Below are 21,834 nucleotides of genomic sequence, written 5' to 3'. Positions count from 1 at the left end.
ATGACGCTCATGGCCGCTAAAAATGTGTTGAATTCAAGATGTGCTGGCCTCTTGAAAATCCCATATTTCCATTAATTGGGTTAATGGATTACCACTTTGGTCAATATTTACCAATAAGTCCAATGGCTTTTGGGCAATAAGAACCAGGGTTCAAAATAAGCAAATAATTGCTTACATTTTTTTAATGAAAATGAAACATGTTTTGTTCCATTGTTTTGTAAAGCGTTTCGAATAAGCTCTGTAATATTTCGATTATAAAATATTGTACAATTCGGTTTCACAATTCATTAATTAAAATTTTGTCAATTAATAAAGAGTGGGAATAATTAAAAATAAACGTTGGTTTTATATTACATGTAAGTCATTATATAATAAATATTTGTTAATAACTAAAAACACAAAAAAAAAATAAATAAATAAATAAAATAAAAATTAGAAGTTATTAACATACTAATTGGTTACATAAGTCTCTTACTCTACTGGTGCTTAAAAATATCATTAACAAGTAAAAAGACTTTTAGTTCAGCCGGGCCGAACTTTGAATACCTTCCACCATTTGGTACAAATTTTACAATTAAAAAAAAAATCCGTTAAAAAATCTGTTAAAATCTTAAATAATACCGAATCTAGCCGTATTTAGGGTCCATACGACGTGGACCTGCATAGACAACTTTTGTCATAAGCTATTACAATATTCAAATGCAAAACTTGAAAAAAAAATCGGTGAATAATGTAGCTAAAATCATTAAAATACCGAGTATATGGAGGTACCATGGGGGTTATAAAACGTGGACCAGCACAGACAATTTTCTGTAATAAGCTGTAGTATTCATTACGAACTTTAAATACCAAATTTGAAACAATTCCGATAAATAATGTCGCTGAACTCATCAAAATACCGCATATCGGGAGGTACCGTTATATGGGGGTATATTCGGTTATAGGCTGTAGTATTCAATTCGAACTTCAAATACCAAATTTGAAATAGTGCAGGTAAATAGTCTCGCTAAAATAATCAAAATATCGAATATCGGGGTGTACCGTTATATGGGGGCTATACGAAGACGTGGACCTGCACAGACAATTTTCTATCACAAGGCTGTAGTATCCGGTACGATCTTCAAATACCAAATTTGAAATAGTTCTGGTAAATAATGTATCTAAAATCATCAAAATACGGAATATAGGGGGTACCGTTATATGGGGGCTATACGAAGACGTGAACCTATATGGCTCATTTTCTGTCTTAGGCTGTGTTATCCATTACGAACTTCAAATACCGAATTCCGTCAAATAATGTCGCTAAAATCATAAAAATACCGAATATCAGGGGAGGGGGGGAGTACCGTTATATGGGGGCTATACGAAGACGTGGACCTACATGGCCCATTTTCAATACTAAAAGTCCTGCAGACATAATACACATTTAAGTAAATTTTTATCAACTTACTTCATTCCGTTCGGAAGCTACATTGATTTCCACAGACGGATAGACGGACGGACATCGCTAAATCGACATAGAATTTTATGCTGGTCAAGAATATATATTCTTTTTGGGGTCTGAAATGTATATTTCGAGGTGTTACAAACGGAATGACAAACTTAATATACCCTCCGTGGTGGAGGGTATAAAAATATACGTTCCTTACATTTTGGTCCTTTAAGAAATATGCTTAAAGCCCACATTACGCCATTGGCTCAACTTCATATTGCACTCTATTACAAGTAGCAATGTACTTCAAAACAAAACCGACAGCTTTGCAATATTTGCTGATCGCTACCAATTTTATAATTTCATCCCGGCATTTGGCGATTTTCAGCTTTATGATATGAAGACTTTGGTGGCAAGGTCTATGAGTGTGAATGAGAATCACACTCATTTCCTGGCTTTCCCAAAAATTATATATAAAAAATTTTACTTTTTAAAAAATTAAAAAATCCCATTAAATCCCTAACATTACTAAGCAATATGGTAACCCGCATCACAATGAATAGTTTGAATGAAAAGCTTTTCCCCCCATCGTTTAAAAAAGAAATAGCTTTCTACATTAACCGTCATTTGATGTACATCTCCGAAAAGATCTTCAATTTCTTTGAAAGAGAAAAACCTTTCTCTCAGAGGCATGCAAGAGAAAGTCACATAAATTATGCTCTTTGTTGGTAGTTGGTTGCACTCATAAAGCTTTTTTATAATTTCACTCGATCTTTTCACTTGACCAACTCAGTTGTATTTTCTTCAAGTCTCCCACCTCAACATTTTCATATCAGCTGTTTCGATAAGCAGTGGTGATGGTGGAGACCACCACTCGTTCATCGGGTTTTCTCCCCACTTTCGAACTTTGTTTATTGCTATTGCTATTGTCATTATTATTATTATTTTTCGTATTGTTGTTATGGAGGTAGTTTTTTTTTTCGCCTATCTAATCATCAATACGTATCCGTCATTACCATATGACTGGCTGACTCTTGCTGTTGGGGTAGGGTGGTGGCTGCGTGTGTGTGTTTTAGCCCAAAAACGCGCGGAGAAGTGGCTCATGTTTTTTCCTCATTTGTGACTAGGAAGTCTTGTGAAAGGGGTTATCGACGCAAATCAAACGAAACAATTACTGTTGTCTTGGCAACCAACAAAAATAACAAATTGTCAGTAATCTGATAAAGTTTGACAATATAAATATTTGAACATTATGGGTATTGAAAGTACTGGCAGTTGTCTTGAAGTTTGGAACTTCCCCAAAAAAATATTAAATAAATGAAATTGGGGGAGGTTGGTGGGACATGGAAGGAAGTGTCGTTTTTTATATGTCTCGTGTTTGTTTCATATTGTAATTTTTTGAATTAAGTGTGTAAATATGTAAATTAAATACAGTGGAACTTTTTCAAAAATAAAAAAAGGAAAATTTTTAAAAATTAGGGATCAAAGGATCAAATTTCATGCCAACGAAAAATTTGAAGTGGATCCATGTGTTCAATGCTACGATCACATCGAAATAGCAACCCAGCACAATTTTCTTTTCACTTCTGGCAGAATACTACTCCCCAATTCAGGGGAGAGTTTTAATTGAATTAAATGAATATATCCTTAACATTGAATTAATTATGTGAGTCCGCTGGACCTTTAGAAAATATACTCAAAAATCCCAGTGTTGTGTCACTCAGTCCTTAAGAAAATAGCCTCAAAAAATTATTGTTTTGTGGATCAGGTAGTTTTTGAGCAACATATTTGGTTGGTCCTTGAAAAATTATTTCTGGTTATGATCCTTTAAAAATGATCTTGATATATCTACGCTTCCAAAATTTCAAATTTAGCAACGTTTCTTAATTTTTTCGATGTTTTCAGTTGATGCTATGTTGTTGCATGGCCCACATTGGGCGCCACTACACCATAAAGATAACATTTTACAACCAAAAAGGAGTGATATTATTCTTAAAGGAGACGAAATGACAAAATCCGGGGCAAATTTTAGATTGCATTTAATAAAAATCCTTAAATTGTCAAATTAAATTTAAAAAAAATAAAAGATCCTCTGTTCTTCCTCTGCTGGTTCTTTTAAAATGCCATTAAAAAAATTCTTACTCTACCAGTCCTTTAAAAATCCACGTATCTGTTGGTCCCTTAAAAATTTCCTTATAAAGCCATGATTCTTACCCTGTTGGCCCTTTAAAAATTACCCTTAAAACAAATGCTTGTAGCTGGTCCTTGAGAATTATTCTTAAAAATACATTTTTTTTTTATGAAGGTCTTTAAAAAATATCCTTAAAAAAGGAGTGGAATTAATCTAAAAAGAGAGAAAATGACAAAATCCGGGGCACATTTTGGATTAAATCTAACCATAATCCTAGATTGTCATCGAAAAACATCCTTAAAAGATCCTCAGTTCTTTCTCTGCTGGTTTTTTAAAAATACCATCCAAAAAATTCTTAATCTATCAGTCCTTTAAAAATCCACATATTTCTCGGTACTTAAAAAAATATCCTTATAAAGCCATGTTTCTTACACTGCCGGTCCTTTAAAAAATATCCCTCAAATAAAATGCCTTTTACTGGTCCTTGATAAATATTCTTAAAAATCCATATTTTTTACTCTGTAGGTCCTTAAAAAATATCTTTAAAAATCCGCGTTTCTGCTAGTCCCTTAAAAACACATGTTCCCTGCTCTGCTGGTCCTTAAAAAAATTAAGTCAAAAATTCACCTTAAAAAAATATCCTTTAAACTGCACGTTGTTTTTAAATGTGCGATTCCGAGTCCTTTAAAATATAAAAAACATCACCGTTATGTACGTTTTTTAAAAATGCATCTTAATATAGTCCCTGAAAATATTGATAAAAGATCTACGTTTCAAAAATTTAAATTAATTAATTAAACAATTTAAATTAAATTTGAAACATTGGAGTCCAGAAAAAATCGAATATTTTATAAATTATAAGATCTTCCACAGACATCGATATTTTCTGTCATACACAGACAGTACAAATTATGAAAATTGCCTTGAAGAACGTTTAAACTGGATTTGTTTGTCGATAGAAATTTAAAATTGCGTTTATGGTTTAGTGGCGCCCAACGTGGGGCCATGTAACATGACCAAAACAAAGTATCCAACAGAAAGCAAAATAGGGTCTCCCTTAATTGAAGCTATCGTTTATGGCCATGTTACGTTGGATCCCACGTTGGGCGCCGCAAAACCATTAACGCAAAGAACACACTACAAATTGTCAAAATTGCCTAAAGGAACTTTTGAATTGGATTTCCCGCAATTTCTTTGGGGATTGAAATTTAAACTTGCGTTTATGGTTTAGTGGCGCCCAACGTCGGGCCATGTAACATTACAGAGATATAGCATCAACTAAAAACAAACAAAATGAAGTCTCCTTCAAATAAAAATCGAGTTTTTGATCATTTAACATGGACCCACGTTGGGCGCCACTAAACCATAAACGCAAGTTTAAATTTCAATCGACAAAGAATTCGCGGGAAATCCAATTCAGAAACCATAAACGCCAAGAACACAGTAAAAGTGATAAATATTGCCTGGTAGAGCTTCTGAACTGGATTCGCCGATTTTTTTTATCGATTTTCGACGAGCTTTGAGCTTTCTTTTATTTTTTAGTGGCGCCCAACGTGAGGCCATTCAACTTGTCAAAAACATAATATCAATGTAAGTAAAACAAAATTTCCCTCAAAGAAAACTCGCATTTATGGTCATGTCACATGACCCCACGTTGGGCGCCATTACATCATAATTGCAAGTTGAGATTTCCGCCCAAAAAAGAATTCATCCGTTTGATTCAACTCGATTTACTGGCCCTTAAACTTTGTTTTTAGAAAATTTACGTCGACATACTCCGGAATTGTTTTGTTTTTTTTTCGCTTCGACAATTAACGTCAAATAATTTTTTGAGGGAATACTCCGGACCGTGTATGTCCCAAAAAGTCAAAATCGACTAACTAATATCGCATTCTAATTCCTTAGAAAAAGTTTAATTGTGTTTTAAAAAACTTAATGTCGGGCGCCATGTATTATTATTTGTATTTAGTGCCCGTAAAAGTTGCTTTACATTGCAATATATTTTACAAAAGGCGATTGCTCTTACCATTAACGACGTAAAATGAATAAACATTAAGAATTCGTTTACAAGTACTGATAATAATTAAAATGTTGATAATATTGGATGCCAGTCTTATATGCAGGTTATGTTGATAATTTTCTGTCAACGAAATTTTCTAATTGCTTAATTGGACGCCGCACAATGATTAGAATTTTTAAATTTCAAATTACAGACGCCTTATAGCTACACCATGTGGATATCTCGAAAATTAGAGCAGATATGTCCAAACTGAACAACAATTCGGAAATGGCACACCGAGAAACCTTCAAAATCTCCAATATCCCAAAAAGTAAAATAATGGAACACTTAAATATTTCACCGACATAATGTTGATTATATATTTCCAATTGACATTTTCCAACCGCTGCAGACCCATAAGGACAATATATTGAGATATCGCTGACAATTATGGATAATAACTATGATTTTGCTACAATTGGGCGCCACCCACATAAACAAGGTTATAGCAAAAAATTCGTCTCGTGTTGCATTTTACTGGCTATTAAGGTTTCCACACACCGTAGATCCGAAAAAAATCATAGTTTCAGCTTCATTGATTTATTTAAGAAAGCAGAGGGTCCAGGCCTCTCCAAAATGATTTTTGGTTCATACTTTATATCAATAAGTTCACCCCTTTGTCCATTTATGTAGAGTTTTCAAAGAAAAGACCAGGGTTTCACTGTTACCAATTGCTCTACAGCACGTGTGCGATTTTTTGTCTCCCTGTCCTTCCCCACCCTTAAGTTATTTTATTATAGTTTAATTTTTTATGAATGTGTTGTCGTTATTTATTTTTGTTTTGTTGGTCGGTTTTCGTACATACGAACAGCATTCTATTCATAGTAAATTCTTTTTGATTACCTTGTGTCGTTTGAAGGTAGGAAGGCGGTGGTGGGCGGTCCCAAAACAAAATTCCATAGATATAAGTTCTAATTGATCACATGGAAAACACTGGCTGATTAAATGTGGAAGTATGCATTTGATTGACAATATTTTCATGAATATACATTTGGTATAATAGGGGAAACTGAAATTTTAAACATAAAACAAAAATATTATAAAAAAATATAAATTATGAAAAATATGACTCTAAGTAACCTTGCAGTGCTACATTTATGTGGAAATTAAGATAAAATATTGCCAAAATCTTTTGAAACAGAAAATACTCCATAATTGTTGTATTATCATCTAGGGTAAGTGTACCAGTAGTCGGCACTTTTAGGATTTTCGCGTTTTTAATCGCTCACTATTCTGAGTGGAAAATTTTTAATTATTACAAAGTTAATTTATTCAGGTTGGAAATTTTGTATAGTTTTTGCAATAATAAATAAATTTTTAATAACTTTTTATTAAATTTCATAAATTTGTAGTTTTATTAAAACAAGGCTTTTTTGCCAGTAGTCGGCACCACTTGCCAATTGGCGGTATGGCATGTTCCAACAGCCGGCAAACCAAATTTTTTGTAAGAATAATTAATATTAATAATAAATTTATTCATTAAAATATAATATTTTTTTAGTTAAACTGATTCGACGTCTTTATTGTACTTTTCTTAAGAATATGGATTGTTGAGGACCTTCACAGACAAAAATTTAATTTTTATTAGAATAAATCATCTTTTCTTCGCGAAATTGTACACAAAGATAGCTGGCAATATATTTGAAGTAAACTAAATATATTTAGTTATAATAGTTTCATTTATTTTGGCTTAAAAATAAAAAGTGCCGACTACTGGGACATGCCGAACTTAGGCACACTTACCCTATTCACTCATTCATCCCTTCATTATTGTATTCCCCCATTGTATTTTTGAATTCCATTCAATAGAAACAATGGCCCAAAAGTTTTCTTCCACGACAAACGTTGAGTGAATTTTAAATCAGACAATTGTCATTTAAATGCAAAACCTTAAGGAAAACAAAAGCTTGTGAGTGTGTGACAATTTTTTTACAATACCAGTAACCCCAACAGCACCCATGGAATTGGAAATTTTTACATGTGTACTTTTTACATTTACAAAATGATGTACATATATATAATAAAGACCAGCACGGTGTTGCCGACAGACGTATACCCTCAGCCAAAGTTCGATTATCTAAATATATTTTGTCTTCTGTTATGATTATTTAAATTGTAGACCCTGTATGGAGTAGGTTCCGAAAGAATGGGCCAATATTGTCCATTTCGCATGGGACCTAAATAAATATGATATAAATATTGCGAAGTGTCAGGTTTGGACTATATTGGTTACTCCCTTCACTTTAGATGAGATATACGATATTTTTTTAGAAAATGTTAAAATGTGCCTGAGGTCCCTGATATAGTTGACCGAAGTATTCCATTTGCATACTTCATCGAATACAGATATAAATATTGGAATAGGCAAAATTACAAGAAAATCGAACATTTATATCCTACTGGATACGAAATCATAAATTCCATATTCATCTCTGTTTTCAGGTTGAGAGAAATACTTAGATAGAGCAAGTTGTAAAGAATCGCTGACATGTTTCGCAAGTTATGACAGATAAGGGGGGCGGAGGTACCAGAAGGAGTGGAGCGATATAACCCATATTCACACCTGATTATGTGTTGATAGAAATATTGGGATGTGTGAAATTTGAGGAGAACCGGATACTTTTTTCGGATTTTATAATCGTTTTGGTTATTCAAAACTTTGAATCTTTGTGGGGGAGGTACCAGAAGAAATGGTCCGATCTCTACCATCTTTATGGCAGATCTAATGTTGATGGAAATATTGAGATGTACCAAGTCTGAATGGAATCGGATGTTAATTTCGCGTTTTATGAGCTTCATAGATATTTAGAATGTTGTCCCTTTGTGTGGGAGGTACCAGAAGGTGTGGACTAATATATCCCATATTCACACCAGACTTTAAGTTAACAAAAATATTAAAATGTTTGAAATTTGAAAACAATCAGACTCTTATGTCACATTTTATTAGAGTTATAATTATTCAAAATTTTGACCTATGTGGGGGAGGTACCAGAAGGAGTGGACCGATATATCCCATATTCACACCTGATTATGTGTTCATAAAAATATTGGGATGTGTGAAATATTAAGGGAACCGGATGCTTATTACGGATTTTACAATCATTTTGGTTATTCAAAATTTTGACCCTTTGTGTGGGAGGTACTAGAAGGAATGGCCCGATCTCTACCGTCTTTATGAAAGTTCTCGTGCTGATAGAAATATTGAGATGTGGCAAGTCTTAATGTAATTGGACGGTAATTTCGTGTTTCATGAGATCCATGGATAATCAAAATTTTTACCCTTTGTGGGGGAGGTATCAGAAGGAGTGGGCAGATATATTCCATCTTCACAACAGATCTAGTGTTAGAAGAAATATTGAGATGTGTGAATTTTGAAGAGAGTTGGATGCTTATTTCGGGAGTTTCATGGGTATTCCAAATTCCGACCCTTTGTGGGGGAGGTAGCAGAAATACAGGCTGAGATGAAAAGACTGCAACCAAATTCAGACTTCTGCCATTTCCAAGCCGCTCGTCCGATAGCTGTTAAAATTATTCCAGTAACAGATTATATTGTTTACAAGCATTTTGATGAGAATTTTCCAGAAAAAAAGTTATTCGTGATGGAAGACAAGCGTGATAGTGTGAATTTTTTATATTTGGCTGGAAAACCACAAGTGGCTATCGTTAGAGCACTCCAGCATTTAAATGTGATTAAATCTTTTGTGTCTCGTACTATCGCTCGTTACCGTGATACTGGTAGTGTAGCCCGACGTCAAGTCAAGTGGACAGAAGACAACAGCAACATCAGAAGAAATGGTTCAAAAAGTAAAGAAGCGACTTGATCGAAACCCGCGTCGCAGTGGCCGAAAAATGGGCTCGTGAGTTGAACATATCGCAATATTCCATTCGGCAAATATTGAAAAATGAGTTCAGGGTAAAGCCATTGAAATTCCAAAAAGTGCAAGAACTTACACCGCAACAGAAAGAAAACAGACTCAAAATAGCTAAAGAGTTGTTTCGCTTGGCCGAAAGTGGTGAACTGCCGAATTTGATTTTCTCCGATGAGAAAACATTCGTTGTCCAGCAGTTTGTAAACGAACGAACAGAATGATCGTGTTTACTTGCCAAAGAGGTCAGCTGAAAATGTGCACCTTCGGTTGGCCACCAGATCTCAAGCGCCGGCCATGGTGGTGGTGTGGGCCACCATAACAGCCGCTCGTATTAATCGACCGTGGCATCAGAATAAATGCCGAATATTATCGTGAAAATATTCTGGAGGGTGTATTAAAGCCTTGGGCATGCAAACATTTTGGCTGTAGACCATTCCAACATGACTCAGCACCATCGCACTCAGAATGGTTACAAAATGAGGTTCCTCGCTTCAATTCCACCGTACAATGGCCACCAAAATCTCCGGATGCCAATCTGTTGGACTATTTTGTCTGGAGTATTTTGGAAAGCAAGGTTGGTATTAAAAAATACCAAAGTGTCGATCACCTCAAGCAAGCGCAAAATACCGCAGAGCAACATTCTGGAAGGGTGTGACGGTTTCATTGGCCATTTGAAGGCCATAATTCGTGCCAACGGTGACCAATTCGAACAAATCTAAACTTATTTTAAAATTTGCTGCTATTTCCGACTTTTTTTGCTTTCATTTAAAATTTAAAAAAAATGTAAAAATTATGGCATTTGACTTTATTGCATTTTTTTGATCCCACCCTCTATACAGTTTTCAGTACATTTCGGAAGTAAAAAGTACCAAAAAAGTTCTTTAGTTCTTAACTCACCTTACCATATTCCTCACCACCATATCAATTACATCTGTCATTATCTGCCACAATGTTTGCTACTACATAAACTGTCACAACTGTCAAATAAAAAGATACATGACACCAGCTAATTTGCATGCTGCTACATTGAGGAGATTCTGTAAAGCCCACGCCTGCACACTGCAAAAGAGTGTTAATTTGTTGCTTCAAAGATGTTTCATTTAAAAATATCTCCTCAATTGTTTGACACACTGTTGTGCCATAAACAAAACGCACCCTCGCATCGCATCTTTATTAACAGATGTTTTGATCACTTACAATATTCACTCCCCCACACACACTAACACCGCCGCTCTCCTCCTTCTCCTGCACTTCCTCACTTTCCCCATCACACAGCAAACCGTATTGAGTAACCCCCAAAACTGGCATCCAACCCACACATTTTGCATATGACTGACTGGCTGTATGTTCGCATGTATGTTTGTATGAGGCTCCATCAGACTCTTAGTCACAACCGCAGTTGCCGTCCCATCGTCGTCTACTTAAGGGGAACGAATTAATGCTAATCATAGACTTGTCTCGCAGTAATACAACAACAACAACAACAACAACAATCATAAACTGTCTGGCAAATTTCCTTTGTTAAAATTAACCATAATCGCATATCTCATATGGGAGAAAGAGAGGGAGAGATGCGAGAATGAGTAATTTTATGCGAGTTAAGGAGTTGAGGGACTTGTTGGATATTTAATGAAGAGGCAGAAATTACATTAAATGTTGAAACTGTTTATTCCTCTTTATAGGCATTTATTAAAGAGCGTTTTGTATGGGAAACAATTAAGATTTTTTTGTGGGAAAATGCCATTTTTACAGCTATCAATCAATGGATATATCAGATTTATATCGGAATTACATTAACAATTCATATGGGACTTTAATTGGCAATGGAGGTTATTTATCCAAACCCCAGCAACTTATTTATTCCTTTATATGGAGACAAATAAATTAACTTGTATTTTTACAATTTTTCGTGCAAGCAACATTTTTTAACATGGATGGATATTGACGGTCCTTTGGAAAATATTGATGCATAACATCTCTAATTGGGGAACTTGAATTCTAGTAGAGAGTGAATTCGCTCGAATTCGAGCGGATGTACTCCTGCGAGCAGACAAAAAGGAGTATACGAGTATTTTTTGCCACTTCAATATGTGCGAGCATAATTTACTCGATTTAGTGTCATTGAGAGAATACAGGGTGAGATAAAAAAAACTGCAACAAAGTCAAATGCCATAATTTTTACATTTTTTTAAATTTTATTGAATGAAAGCAAAAAATGTCGGAAATACCATCAAATTTTAGAATAAGTTTAGATTTGTTCGAATTGGTCACATTTGGCACGAATTATGGCTGCCCGAATGTTGCTCTGCGGTATTTTGGCCCATTCCCGGCGAAGCGCTTGCTTGAGGTGATCGATACTTTGGTATTTTTAGTGCCAGCCTTGCTTTTCAAAATACTCCAGACACAATAGTCCAACGGATTGGTATCCGGAGATTTTGGTGGCCATTGTTCGTGGAAAATGAAGCGAGAAACCTCATTTTGTAATCATTCTTGGGTTGCGCGTGCTGAGAGCGATGGTGCTGAGTTCTTTTGGGAATGTTCATGGTCTGCGGCCAAAATGTTTGCGTGCCCAAGGTTTTAATACACCCTCCAGAATATTTTCTCGATAATATTCGGCATTTATTCTGGTGCCACGGTTGATAAATACGAGCGGAGAACGGCCATCGGCTGTTATGGCCAACCGAAGGTGCAAATTTTCAGCTGACCTCTTTGGCAAGTAAACACGATCATGTTGTTTGTTTACAAACTGCTGGACAACGAATGTTTTCTCATCGGAGAAAACCATTTTCGGCAGTTCACCACTTTCGTCAAGCGAAGCAATTTTTTAGCTCTTTTGAGTATATTTTCTTTCTGTTGCGATGTAAGTTCTTGCACTTTTTGGAATTTCAAGGGCTTTACCCCGAGCTCATTTTTCAATATTTGCCGAATGTCATATTGCGATATGTTCAGCTCTCGAGCCATTTTCAGCTACTGCGACGTGAGTTTACTTTTTGAACCATTTCTGCTGATGTTGTTGTTTTCTTCCGTCCACTTCCTTGACGTCGGGCTACGCTACCAGTATAACGATAACGAGCGATGTTACGAGACACAAAAAATTAATTCACATTTAAATGCTGAAGTCCTCCAACGATAGCCACTTGTGGTTTTCCAGCCAAATATAAAGGAATCACACTATCACGCTTGAATTCCATCACGAATAACTTTTTTTCTGGAAAATTCTCACAAAAATGCTTTTGCACGCTTGTAAACAATATAATGAGCTGTCACTGAAATTATTTTAACGGCTATAGGACGAGTGGCTTAAAAATGACAGCAGTCTGAGGTCGGTTGTACTTTTTTCATCTCGCACTGTATACCAGACACTAACGGAACTTTAGGGAATCTTAACTCGGTAAGTGGGGACTTGCCGGTACTTAGGTCCCCCATTGCGGTAAAATATTCAACAATGATTGATTTGTTCCAAATTTTTGTTTTAAGATGAGTACCAGAATAAGTGGGCACACGAAGCCTACATTCAAATTGGATCTGGTGTGGATCTTGAAAAAAAAGTCTGAAACTTACTTTGGTTGTTATAGTGATTGTAATCCAAACAAACAATCCGATAGATGTGACTTATTGGAGTTTAAATCCTCAAACGCCCTTTTTCGATTTGGTGGAATTATGACCGTAATATCGTGAGAGATATATACTCTCAGTTTTATTTTGGAAGCGGGTGTATATAGCGCATTCTCTCATCAATGGTCCTCCCACTAACAAATTTTTCTTAACCATATATTTATTAGATTTATGCCCGCATTTCACATCCCATCCCATAAATTGTCTCCAGGCGCTATTCATTTATTCAAAATTTGGCATTACTCAATCGTTTTGGCGGCAGCAGCGGCTGCGGTGGCGCTATCCAGTGCCAGAGCAGCCAACGTTGTTTAGTTTTGGGGTCGCCAAAAACAAAAGAAAGAAAGAAAACAAACAAAAACTAAATGAAACAGCAAACTTTACATAATAAACACGAAACATAACAGCACACACACACAATATACTCACCTACTGTGTGAGGTGAGAGTGGGGAGAGCTATTGAGTATGGATGAGAGCCAAAGAGTGAGTGTGAGAAATTATTTTTTTTTCACATGGGGGGATGGATGGTTGCCGTCAATGAATAAATAAACAATGGATTTTCGTGGTGGTGCTTAACACGAGACGTTGCTTGGGGTTTCGGTGAGGGGAGTGGAGTGGAGGGGAGATGCCCACCACCCTGTTGTTCGAAAGCATTGAGTTGAATTTATTTCGAACAACGTGCTGTCTCTGTGTTTTGTTTTAAAGCGGTTTCGAAGTTAATGTGTGGTGAGGTGAGTATGCTTGGTCGTTGTTGCGGAATTCTTCTCTGTCATGGGGTTTGTTATTGTTGTGATGTGTGTGTGTGTGAAAGAGCATGGTGAATGTGAGAGAGTTGGCAAACCATGCAGTCTGTGACTTGAACAACAAACTGAGTGTTGTGTTTTGTTGGGGGGGTTTTCTCATTTGCCTACTCACTTGGAGAATAAGGCAAAGAAATTTTGTGTGGCTGGCTGGCTGTTGTGAATTGATGGCCCCCCGAGAGCGATATACTCGTGCTGGTTAAAAGATTTCAAAATCAGTTGAATTTTGAACGTTTCGCGTGTATGAGCTTCGCAGAAATACTGTTGCAACAACAAAAACAAACTGTGGAGATTTATTTTCTTTTAATTTAAATGAAGAAATAAGTAAAATTGAATGATTGATTTTCTAATTTTTTTTTTAATGGAAACAGAAAACTTAAATCAATTGCAATTAAAAAGAAAATCGTTTATGTTGGTGGAAAATTGTTTTTAACAAAACTAAACGATTTGAAATCTTAAAAAAGTTGTGTGGGAAATTTAAAAAAAAAAAAATAAAACAAAGAAAAAAATTTTTATGAGGAATTTTAGTGGTTGGCATAATAATTATACAAAACAAAAATATATAAATAAAAAAATATTTTGAAAAAAAAAAAAATCAAAAAATATAAACAAAATATTTTTGTGCATGTGTTCGTGTGTGTGTGTAAATTTCACTTTCCTCTAGAGCAAGTGTCAAAGAATTTATGTTGTTTTTGGCACCGCGACATTTGTGACAATATAAATAATATTTTTTGACATTTCTCTCTCTAGGCCAGAAGCAAAACAGGAATACAAAAATAACAAAACAACAACAAATTGCAAAAGAAGAAGAAGAAATATTTCAAAAAACGCAATATTTTTTGCTTTCCTTGCTACGACAACAAAAAATAACATTAATTGATTGACAACACCAACAACAAAAAAATAAAAAAATAAAAACAAAATAAAAATAACAACAAAAAAACAAGTGTCAAAACCTTTGTCATCTGTCAACATGTCTACAATGTTTAGTAGTTTTGTGTGAAAAAAAAATTCGACAATTTTTTATTTTCAAAACTGAAATAGCCGGCCCAATTTTGTCCGGAATTTTGGATTTAATTTCTCATTTTCTTTGTGGTTATCCTGAGAATATGGCTTTATTTCTACTGAGAAAAGGCAGTTTTTCCCATAACGACATGATAATGAGCGAATTACCTTTGGTACAACAAGAACAACAACAACAGCAGCAACAAGGATTTAAAGCAGAGCCAATTAACCGAAAATCAAAGACCTTTGAAAATCCATCAACAGCAATTGAGAAACAGACAACAGCCACAACATCACTGGAATAAAATTTGAGCAAAGAAAACAAGGACAAGAAAAAGGATAACAAAGAGAAAACAAGCAAACGACCACAGACAACCCCCCTTTCAATTTACGGCCCAGGACAACACATTTCTTCGAAGGATATTAAACTGTACAAGTTACCAAATTTTTTTTTGTGGATAAACAAAGTTCCTCGAACTCTCCAGCACTCTCGCTCTCTCTCTCTCTCTTCCTCTCACTGGCAAACATATTCTAAAAAAGTAGAGAATAAAAGGTGCTTTCATTTGTTTGTTGGCCATAACTTGAAGTGTTTTGTTGAGGACTCATATTCTCCCATATACATTGACAACAATTCCTTAAGTATCCTGTCTAACAACAAAAACAACAACAACAAGAAACATACAACAAGGACCTACCAAAATAATAAACCAACAAAGGCAGCTGTACTTTTATCGGTATTTTTAAAAGACTCTCATTGTCTCACAAAACTGAGAGAAAAATTTAAAAGAGAGAAATAAAAGGGAGAGCATAAGAATAACTCCAATACGGAATACGCTGTGTGTTGGTATCCAGTTTTTCGTCCTGTCTTTTGTTCAAAAAAAAAAAAAACACAGAAAAAAAGCCAGCTGAAGCCAAGCAACGTTTAGTTTCAAAGGACATTTCATTAGAAACGGTACAAAAACGAATTCAATTAAAAAAACGCATAAAACTAAAAAAAATTATTTGGAAAAAAAGAAAGAGTTCCAACATTTCCTTTCATTTGACACAAAGAAAGTGCAAAGTGTAATTATCATTCATCCAAGCGCCCGTCCGTCCATCCATTTCCGGCTCATCGAAACAAAAGCAACCTGAACAAATCAACTTTTTTTTGGATTACATTTTTTTCTTTTGGAAATATTTCTACAACACCACCACCACTCGCATCACCATCATGGATTCAATAATGGATTATATACACAACATGGATTATATATCAATAATGCTGATATGCCTACCATCGGCAGCTCTCATTTTCTGTGGATTATTTTTCATAACTAAATCAAAAAGTAAGTAGGAAAATGTGCATTTTTTCATTGGGTGGGAAATTGGCAGAATTCAAAAAAAAAAAAAAAAAAAAAAAAAATGTAAATATATGTTTCTATGTTTTAGAATGGGAATTGTGATCTATTGAAAGGGGGTGTGGCATTTAAGCAACAGGTTTGACTCCGGGGTTGCACAGTGGTGCGGTGTTGGATTTAACTGGCCAAACTATTCAAGTCCTTACAAAATTTTGACCTACATAAGAAATTAAAAAAATAATAATTTTTCAATTTGAGAGTTTTCAAAATCAGTGTTAAATTGATATCAACTTTTTCAAAATACGTGAAATTAAGCTGTAACATGACTTCATTTAAATACGGACCTATGTAAATTGGTCTCTAAAAAATGTGTTTTTTTTTAAGTGAACCTAACACTTATGACATAGTTAAGGTCTTGAGATGACAAATTTTCAAATTGATTTTGGCATTCAATAAAAAAACTCTTCAAGTTGACTCTTTGATGGGGTCAGGGGCAATTTTTAGCAAATTATTAGACGAATTATTTATTGTTTGTTTTGATATTGTTGAGAATTCCACCAGTTGATTGCTAAAGTCTGGAGTATTCCCACATAACTTCATGTTACTCTCTATTAAAGTGAAAGTTAAGAAGTGAGTGTGATTCTCATTCACTTATGAATGCTCATAGGCGTGGAAGCCTAAGAAAAAGTCAATTGACCAGACATAATAGTTCTTTCCGAATTGAATTCTGGCCTCAATGTTTTCTGCATGAGTCTAAAAATTAATAGCAATACATTTTTTTTATTAAAATTTTGATCACTCGTTTATGTGTACTCATTTTATGACCATACCAAACTATTGGACCTCATATCCAAGGCTTTGCGATTTATGAAAGATATGGTTATAATTTGGGATATTCTTTCCAGAACTTAATTTAATTGTTCAAAAACAAATTAAATGACAGCTGCATACCCTCAGGCAATTTTGGGTTTTTTAAATATATTTTGTCTTGCGTGTGACCATTCAAATTCTTGAGTGGTTTCGCAAGTACTAGAAGGATTGGTCCGTTCAATACGTTCTTCTTAGTGGAAATATTAAAATATGCGGAATTTGAAGATAACCGGAATCTTAGTTAAAATTTTATAAACATTATAATCATTCAAAATTTTGACCTTTTGTGGGCGAGGTACCAGAAAGAGTGGTCCGATATCTACCATATTCACAGCAGATCTGGCTTAAGCAGATGTATTGGGATGTATGAAATTTCAAAAGAATCGGATACTCATTTCCGTTTTACGAGCTTCATACCAGAGGGCGAAGCCGATGTGAAATTCTCGGCGGCGGCGGCTAAGCATAAAAAAGTCGGCGGCGGCTAAAAGTCGACTGCAGCCGAAAGAAAATCGGCGGCGGCGGCTAAAGCAATATACGGCCGGCGGCGGCTAAAAGTCGGCTACAGACGACGACTTTAACGTGAACAAATAATTTCGGTTGTTTTAATAACTGTCAATTCATTTAATTTAAAATAAAAATGAAATATATAGGTTTATATGCACATTTGTTGCTTATAGCACATTAAAAATTAATAAAAATACTTTAATTTGATAAAAATGGTTCGACGACTGCCTTGTTATCGTGAACAAACAATTGTTTCTTTACTGTTGCCGGATGCAGGCTGCTTCTCTTTGCATTTACACAATTCCCGGCATATGAAAATGCTTGCTCTGAAGATGCTGATGTGGCTGGAATTCCAAAGCACATATTTGCTACAGTAGCAACATTTGGAAAGATCTATAAAAAGTAAATGGTCAAAACGTAACCTGCTTAAAACAAGTTTAAGATGTGAATCTTTAACGTACTTGTTTGTTCTGTCGCCACCAATCTAGAGGCTCGACCGCCTCGACTTTCATTTCCAAATATTTTCTTATTTCTAACTCTACGTTATTTTGTACATTAGAAGGCGATGGTCCCATAAATTCCAACATTCTTTGACGACTAGCTGATATTTTCTGCAAGTAAAATATACGTCAGTTAAGTTTACCTTTACATTTATTAAAACATAATACCTGTTTTTTTGCATTTGGTTCAGTGCTCGTTGATGGCTCATTTAATAATGTGTCATCGATTTCCTTTAATTTTTCAATTTCTTCCATAATCAAGTTCTCCTTGGAAATTGGAGACAGAACATCATGCACAAGTTCCAAGGAGTTTGGCGATTGTTTGGGTATCTGTAGTATATATTTATCTAAAACAGGCCAGTTTTTTTGGCATGGGTCCATAAGCGCAGCTACAACATACATTCTATATACTTTGAATCGCTTCGTGAAGTTTTGCACAGCGAAATTGCATAAATTGATTGTTAGTTCAAAAGACGCTTTTTCTTCTTCTTTCTTCAATGAGGACATAATGGATTCCTGAAAATAAATACACGAAGATATCGTCGGATAATCTTGGCCTTGAAGGTGTTTTGTTGCGTCCTCAAAAATTTTTAAAAACGTGCCAAATTCCGTTATAATTTGCTTTTCCATTGTCCCAATCAATAACAGTTCCTTTTTAGCTTTAACTAATGCTACATTTATAGTGGATATATTATTCGTATAGCTTTGAATCATTGCAAGCAGAGAGTTCCAACGTGTTGCAACGGAATTTTTCAAAGAGGTGTGGTGCTTGACGTTTAAAGTTGCTTCATATTGTTCAGTAAAATAGTCATCTCCATGTGGAAATTGTTCGCAACTATCCAAACTCTCCAAAATTATTTCAACCTCAGTAAATATTTTTTCTAAATCGTTTTGTTCCTCCATATTTTGAATATTTGATATTTCTTCATAGCTATACATTAAGCTGCCATAAATTTTTTTTAATTTTGATATTATGTTATTAATATTTTCAAATGACTTGTTGTTTAGTATATCTTCCATCAAAAATCTGTGTAAAACATGAGCCATACAACCATATCTTGGTATATTTTTAATTTTTAAAGCTGAAACGATGTTGCTTCCACCATCAGTAACAGCACATATGTTTTTTTCCAACAGATTAAATTCACATAAAGCTTCTTCAATTTTTTCTACAACTGCTAGTCCAGTGTGAGGTCGTGGAAAGATCTCTGTCTTGAGCGTTACAATTTGCATTTGAAAATTTTGGCAGAAATGAACTTTTATGTTTATGTAAGACAAGTGCTTATGTTTATCTGACCACATATCCAATACAAGTGTAACATTTTTGGGCGACTCTTTAAGGCTTGTTTTTACGTGGTCCAAATATATGTTATAAACATCGTTTAAAGCCGTCGTAGCTATTGTCCTATCTGTGGGGAATATAGCCTTTGGGTTTAAGAAAGATACCAATTTCTTAAATCCTGGCCTTTCAACAATTTTAAACGGTTGCAAATCCCAACAGCACATTTCGGCGACCCGGCGAGCATTTTGTTGTTTGTTGTTACAACTTGTTGAGGATTTCAATGCATTTTGTGTCATTGTTGAACTTTTCAGGTTATTTAAAGATTTCACGTCCAAGTTATGTACAGCTCGTAGATGGTTCATATAATTTGTGGTTGATGTTGATTTTCCAAAACTAAAATCATAAACATTTACACACATGCGAATGGAAAAAATTAGAAATTCTTACCTTTTTAAATTGGTCTTTTCATCCAAACACAATTTGCAAAATTTATATTTTTGAAGTATATGCCTCTTTTTAAAATAGAGATCACCAAAATATTTCCAACACATTGATATACCACCTTCATTTACAACAACCTTTGCCAAATTTTTAAATTCATTTTTCTTTTTAAAAAGATCTTCATATTGAGATACATCTGCATATGGAGAAATATTGATTTCAGTATCAACAGATTCGTCAGAATCGGATTCTGATTTAGTCAAAACTGTTTGACCCTTTCGGTTAGCGGAAAAATAATTTTTAATATTCCTTTGGCACATTTTGCATTCTTTTCTTTGAACAAGCAAAAACACAACGAATCTTTGGCAAACAATATGGTTGCCACTCCATCAAAATTCGTAAGTTACAAAAGGTTGCCAAAGGTTTTGTGATAAAAAAACAAATCTACAAAGTCATAATACCCTTACCACTATGTGGTGTAGGGTATAATTAATATAAATAGCCTACACGTTTTTGCCTCTCGAAGACGAGTGCACAATGTAAATTATCGTCCAATAATGAGCATTATAATATGTTAATTTATCGATAAGATTAAAAGACATATTTATACAAATTTGCTGTATAAATTTATATTTTTCAACGGCTTAGCCGACTCAGTCGGCTAAAAATTTGAGCCGATGAGAGCCGCATACATCAGCGGCGGCTCAGATCACTTAAAAAAAGTCGGCGGCGGCTGCACGCCGACTGCGAGCCGATCGGCTTCGTGCTCTGCTTCATACTTATTCAAAATTGTAACCCTATGTGAAGGAGGTACCTAATGGTGTGGTCCAATATCTACCATCTTTACACCAGACCTTGGGATAAAAAAATATTGTGATGTGTGTATTCTAAAGACAAGTGGACTCTCACATCATATTATGATCCTTTGTGGGGGAGGTACCTAGTGGAGTGGACCGACATTGTCCATTTTTTCACCAGACCTAGCACTGATCCAAATGTTGGAGAAAAATCTGATTATACTTTCTCTTTCTGTGCAATAAAATATTTTGGGAGAGGTACCAGGAGTGGATCGACATTGCCCCTCTTCAAACTCGATTTAAGTTTGATAATAATATTACGATGCACCAAGTTTGGACCAAATCGGAAACTCCCTTCGAGATTTTTTGTACGCACCAGCCAGCCAGACAAACGGAGGACGGACAAACATCGGTAAATCGACTTCAAATGTCCTGAAACTGATTTGGTCCAAAGAGGTCTATGGTCTAAAACCGTTATTTCGATTAGGCACGTTTTGGCCGTATCAAAATGATATATACCCTCTAGCCATATGGCTGATGGTATAAAAATTAAAACTTCCAACAAATATTCGAAAACAAAGCCATTTTTCTCACATACCTGCCTAAGAGCAATTTTAAAATTATATTTTGCTCATATATATCATTTTGACTAATAAAGATTTTAAAAATATTTAAATTCAGATATTTTCCTTTAATTTCACAACGAATCGAAATTTTACAACTCCAGTCATTAAAATAATATTTACAATTTTTTCCTACCATCAAAAAACAGAAAAAAATGCTGACACCAATTATTTTAATATTTCAAGTTTTCACTCGGTTTACTTTACCTGCTGTCTGTCTGTCTGTCTGCACAAAAACGTGATTATATACAAATTGAAAGAACATTGGCCATCGTTTTATGTTTGTTTTTCGACTTTTTTTGGGAATTGTCAAGCATTAAATTACCAAGGTCAGGAGAAAGTTGTTGCTCAAACCGACAATAACAGCAGTAACAACAAATATCAAAAAAAAAAAAACAGTGTTCATTGAAAACTTTTCAGTATGTGACTTCTTTATAATTTCCTTTCTTGGGAGGGGGGTAAGTAAATGGGGGCCAAACTATCAAGAAAGGTGACTGTTTGGGGGAAAACTTTTTGTGTGTGGTTTGTTTTTTTCGGTTTCTTTAATTCTTTCAATGGAAAGTTTTGAAAT

At 34.8% G+C, this 21,834-nt stretch overlaps 2 protein-coding genes across 4 annotated transcripts in view; one reads left to right on the top strand and one right to left on the bottom strand.

The window, feature by feature from the left end:
* Positions 1 to 21,834, top strand: part of LOC101888243 (midnolin homolog) — a 173,591-nt gene that overhangs the window by 35,744 nt on the left and 116,013 nt on the right. The gene's annotated exons all lie outside the window — the stretch shown is intronic.
* On the bottom strand, positions 17,724 to 20,193 carry LOC131802250 (zinc finger BED domain-containing protein 4-like). The gene is made up of 4 exons (XM_059122143.1): positions 19,850 to 20,193; positions 18,289 to 19,795; positions 18,082 to 18,231; positions 17,724 to 18,013 (listed from the first exon to the last, which is right to left on the bottom strand). Exons 1-4 carry the CDS (start codon positions 20,161 to 20,163, stop codon positions 17,819 to 17,821), a joined length of 2,166 nt encoding a protein of 721 aa, XP_058978126.1. The 5' UTR covers positions 20,164 to 20,193; the 3' UTR covers positions 17,724 to 17,818.

Source organism: Musca domestica, unplaced genomic scaffold, assembly GCF_030504385.1.
Source record: "Musca domestica strain aabys unplaced genomic scaffold, Musca_domestica.polishedcontigs.V.1.1 2, whole genome shotgun sequence".
Classification (NCBI taxonomy): domain Eukaryota; kingdom Metazoa; phylum Arthropoda; class Insecta; order Diptera; family Muscidae; genus Musca; species Musca domestica.
Note: the sequence above shows the minus strand (reverse complement) of the source record. Positions and strands in the feature narration are given on the sequence as shown.

Coding starts and splice junctions, on each gene's coding strand:
- LOC131802250 (XM_059122143.1), bottom strand. CDS start 20,163: ATGTGCCAAAGGAATATTAAAAATTATTTTTCCGCTAACCGAAAGGGT. Junction 19,796..19,849: donor GAAAAGACCAATTTAAAAAG/GTAAGAATTTCT, acceptor TTATGATTTTAG/TTTTGGAAAATCAACATCAA. Junction 18,232..18,288: donor AACCAAATGCAAAAAAACAG/GTATTATGTTTT, acceptor TTTTACTTGCAG/AAAATATCAGCTAGTCGTCA.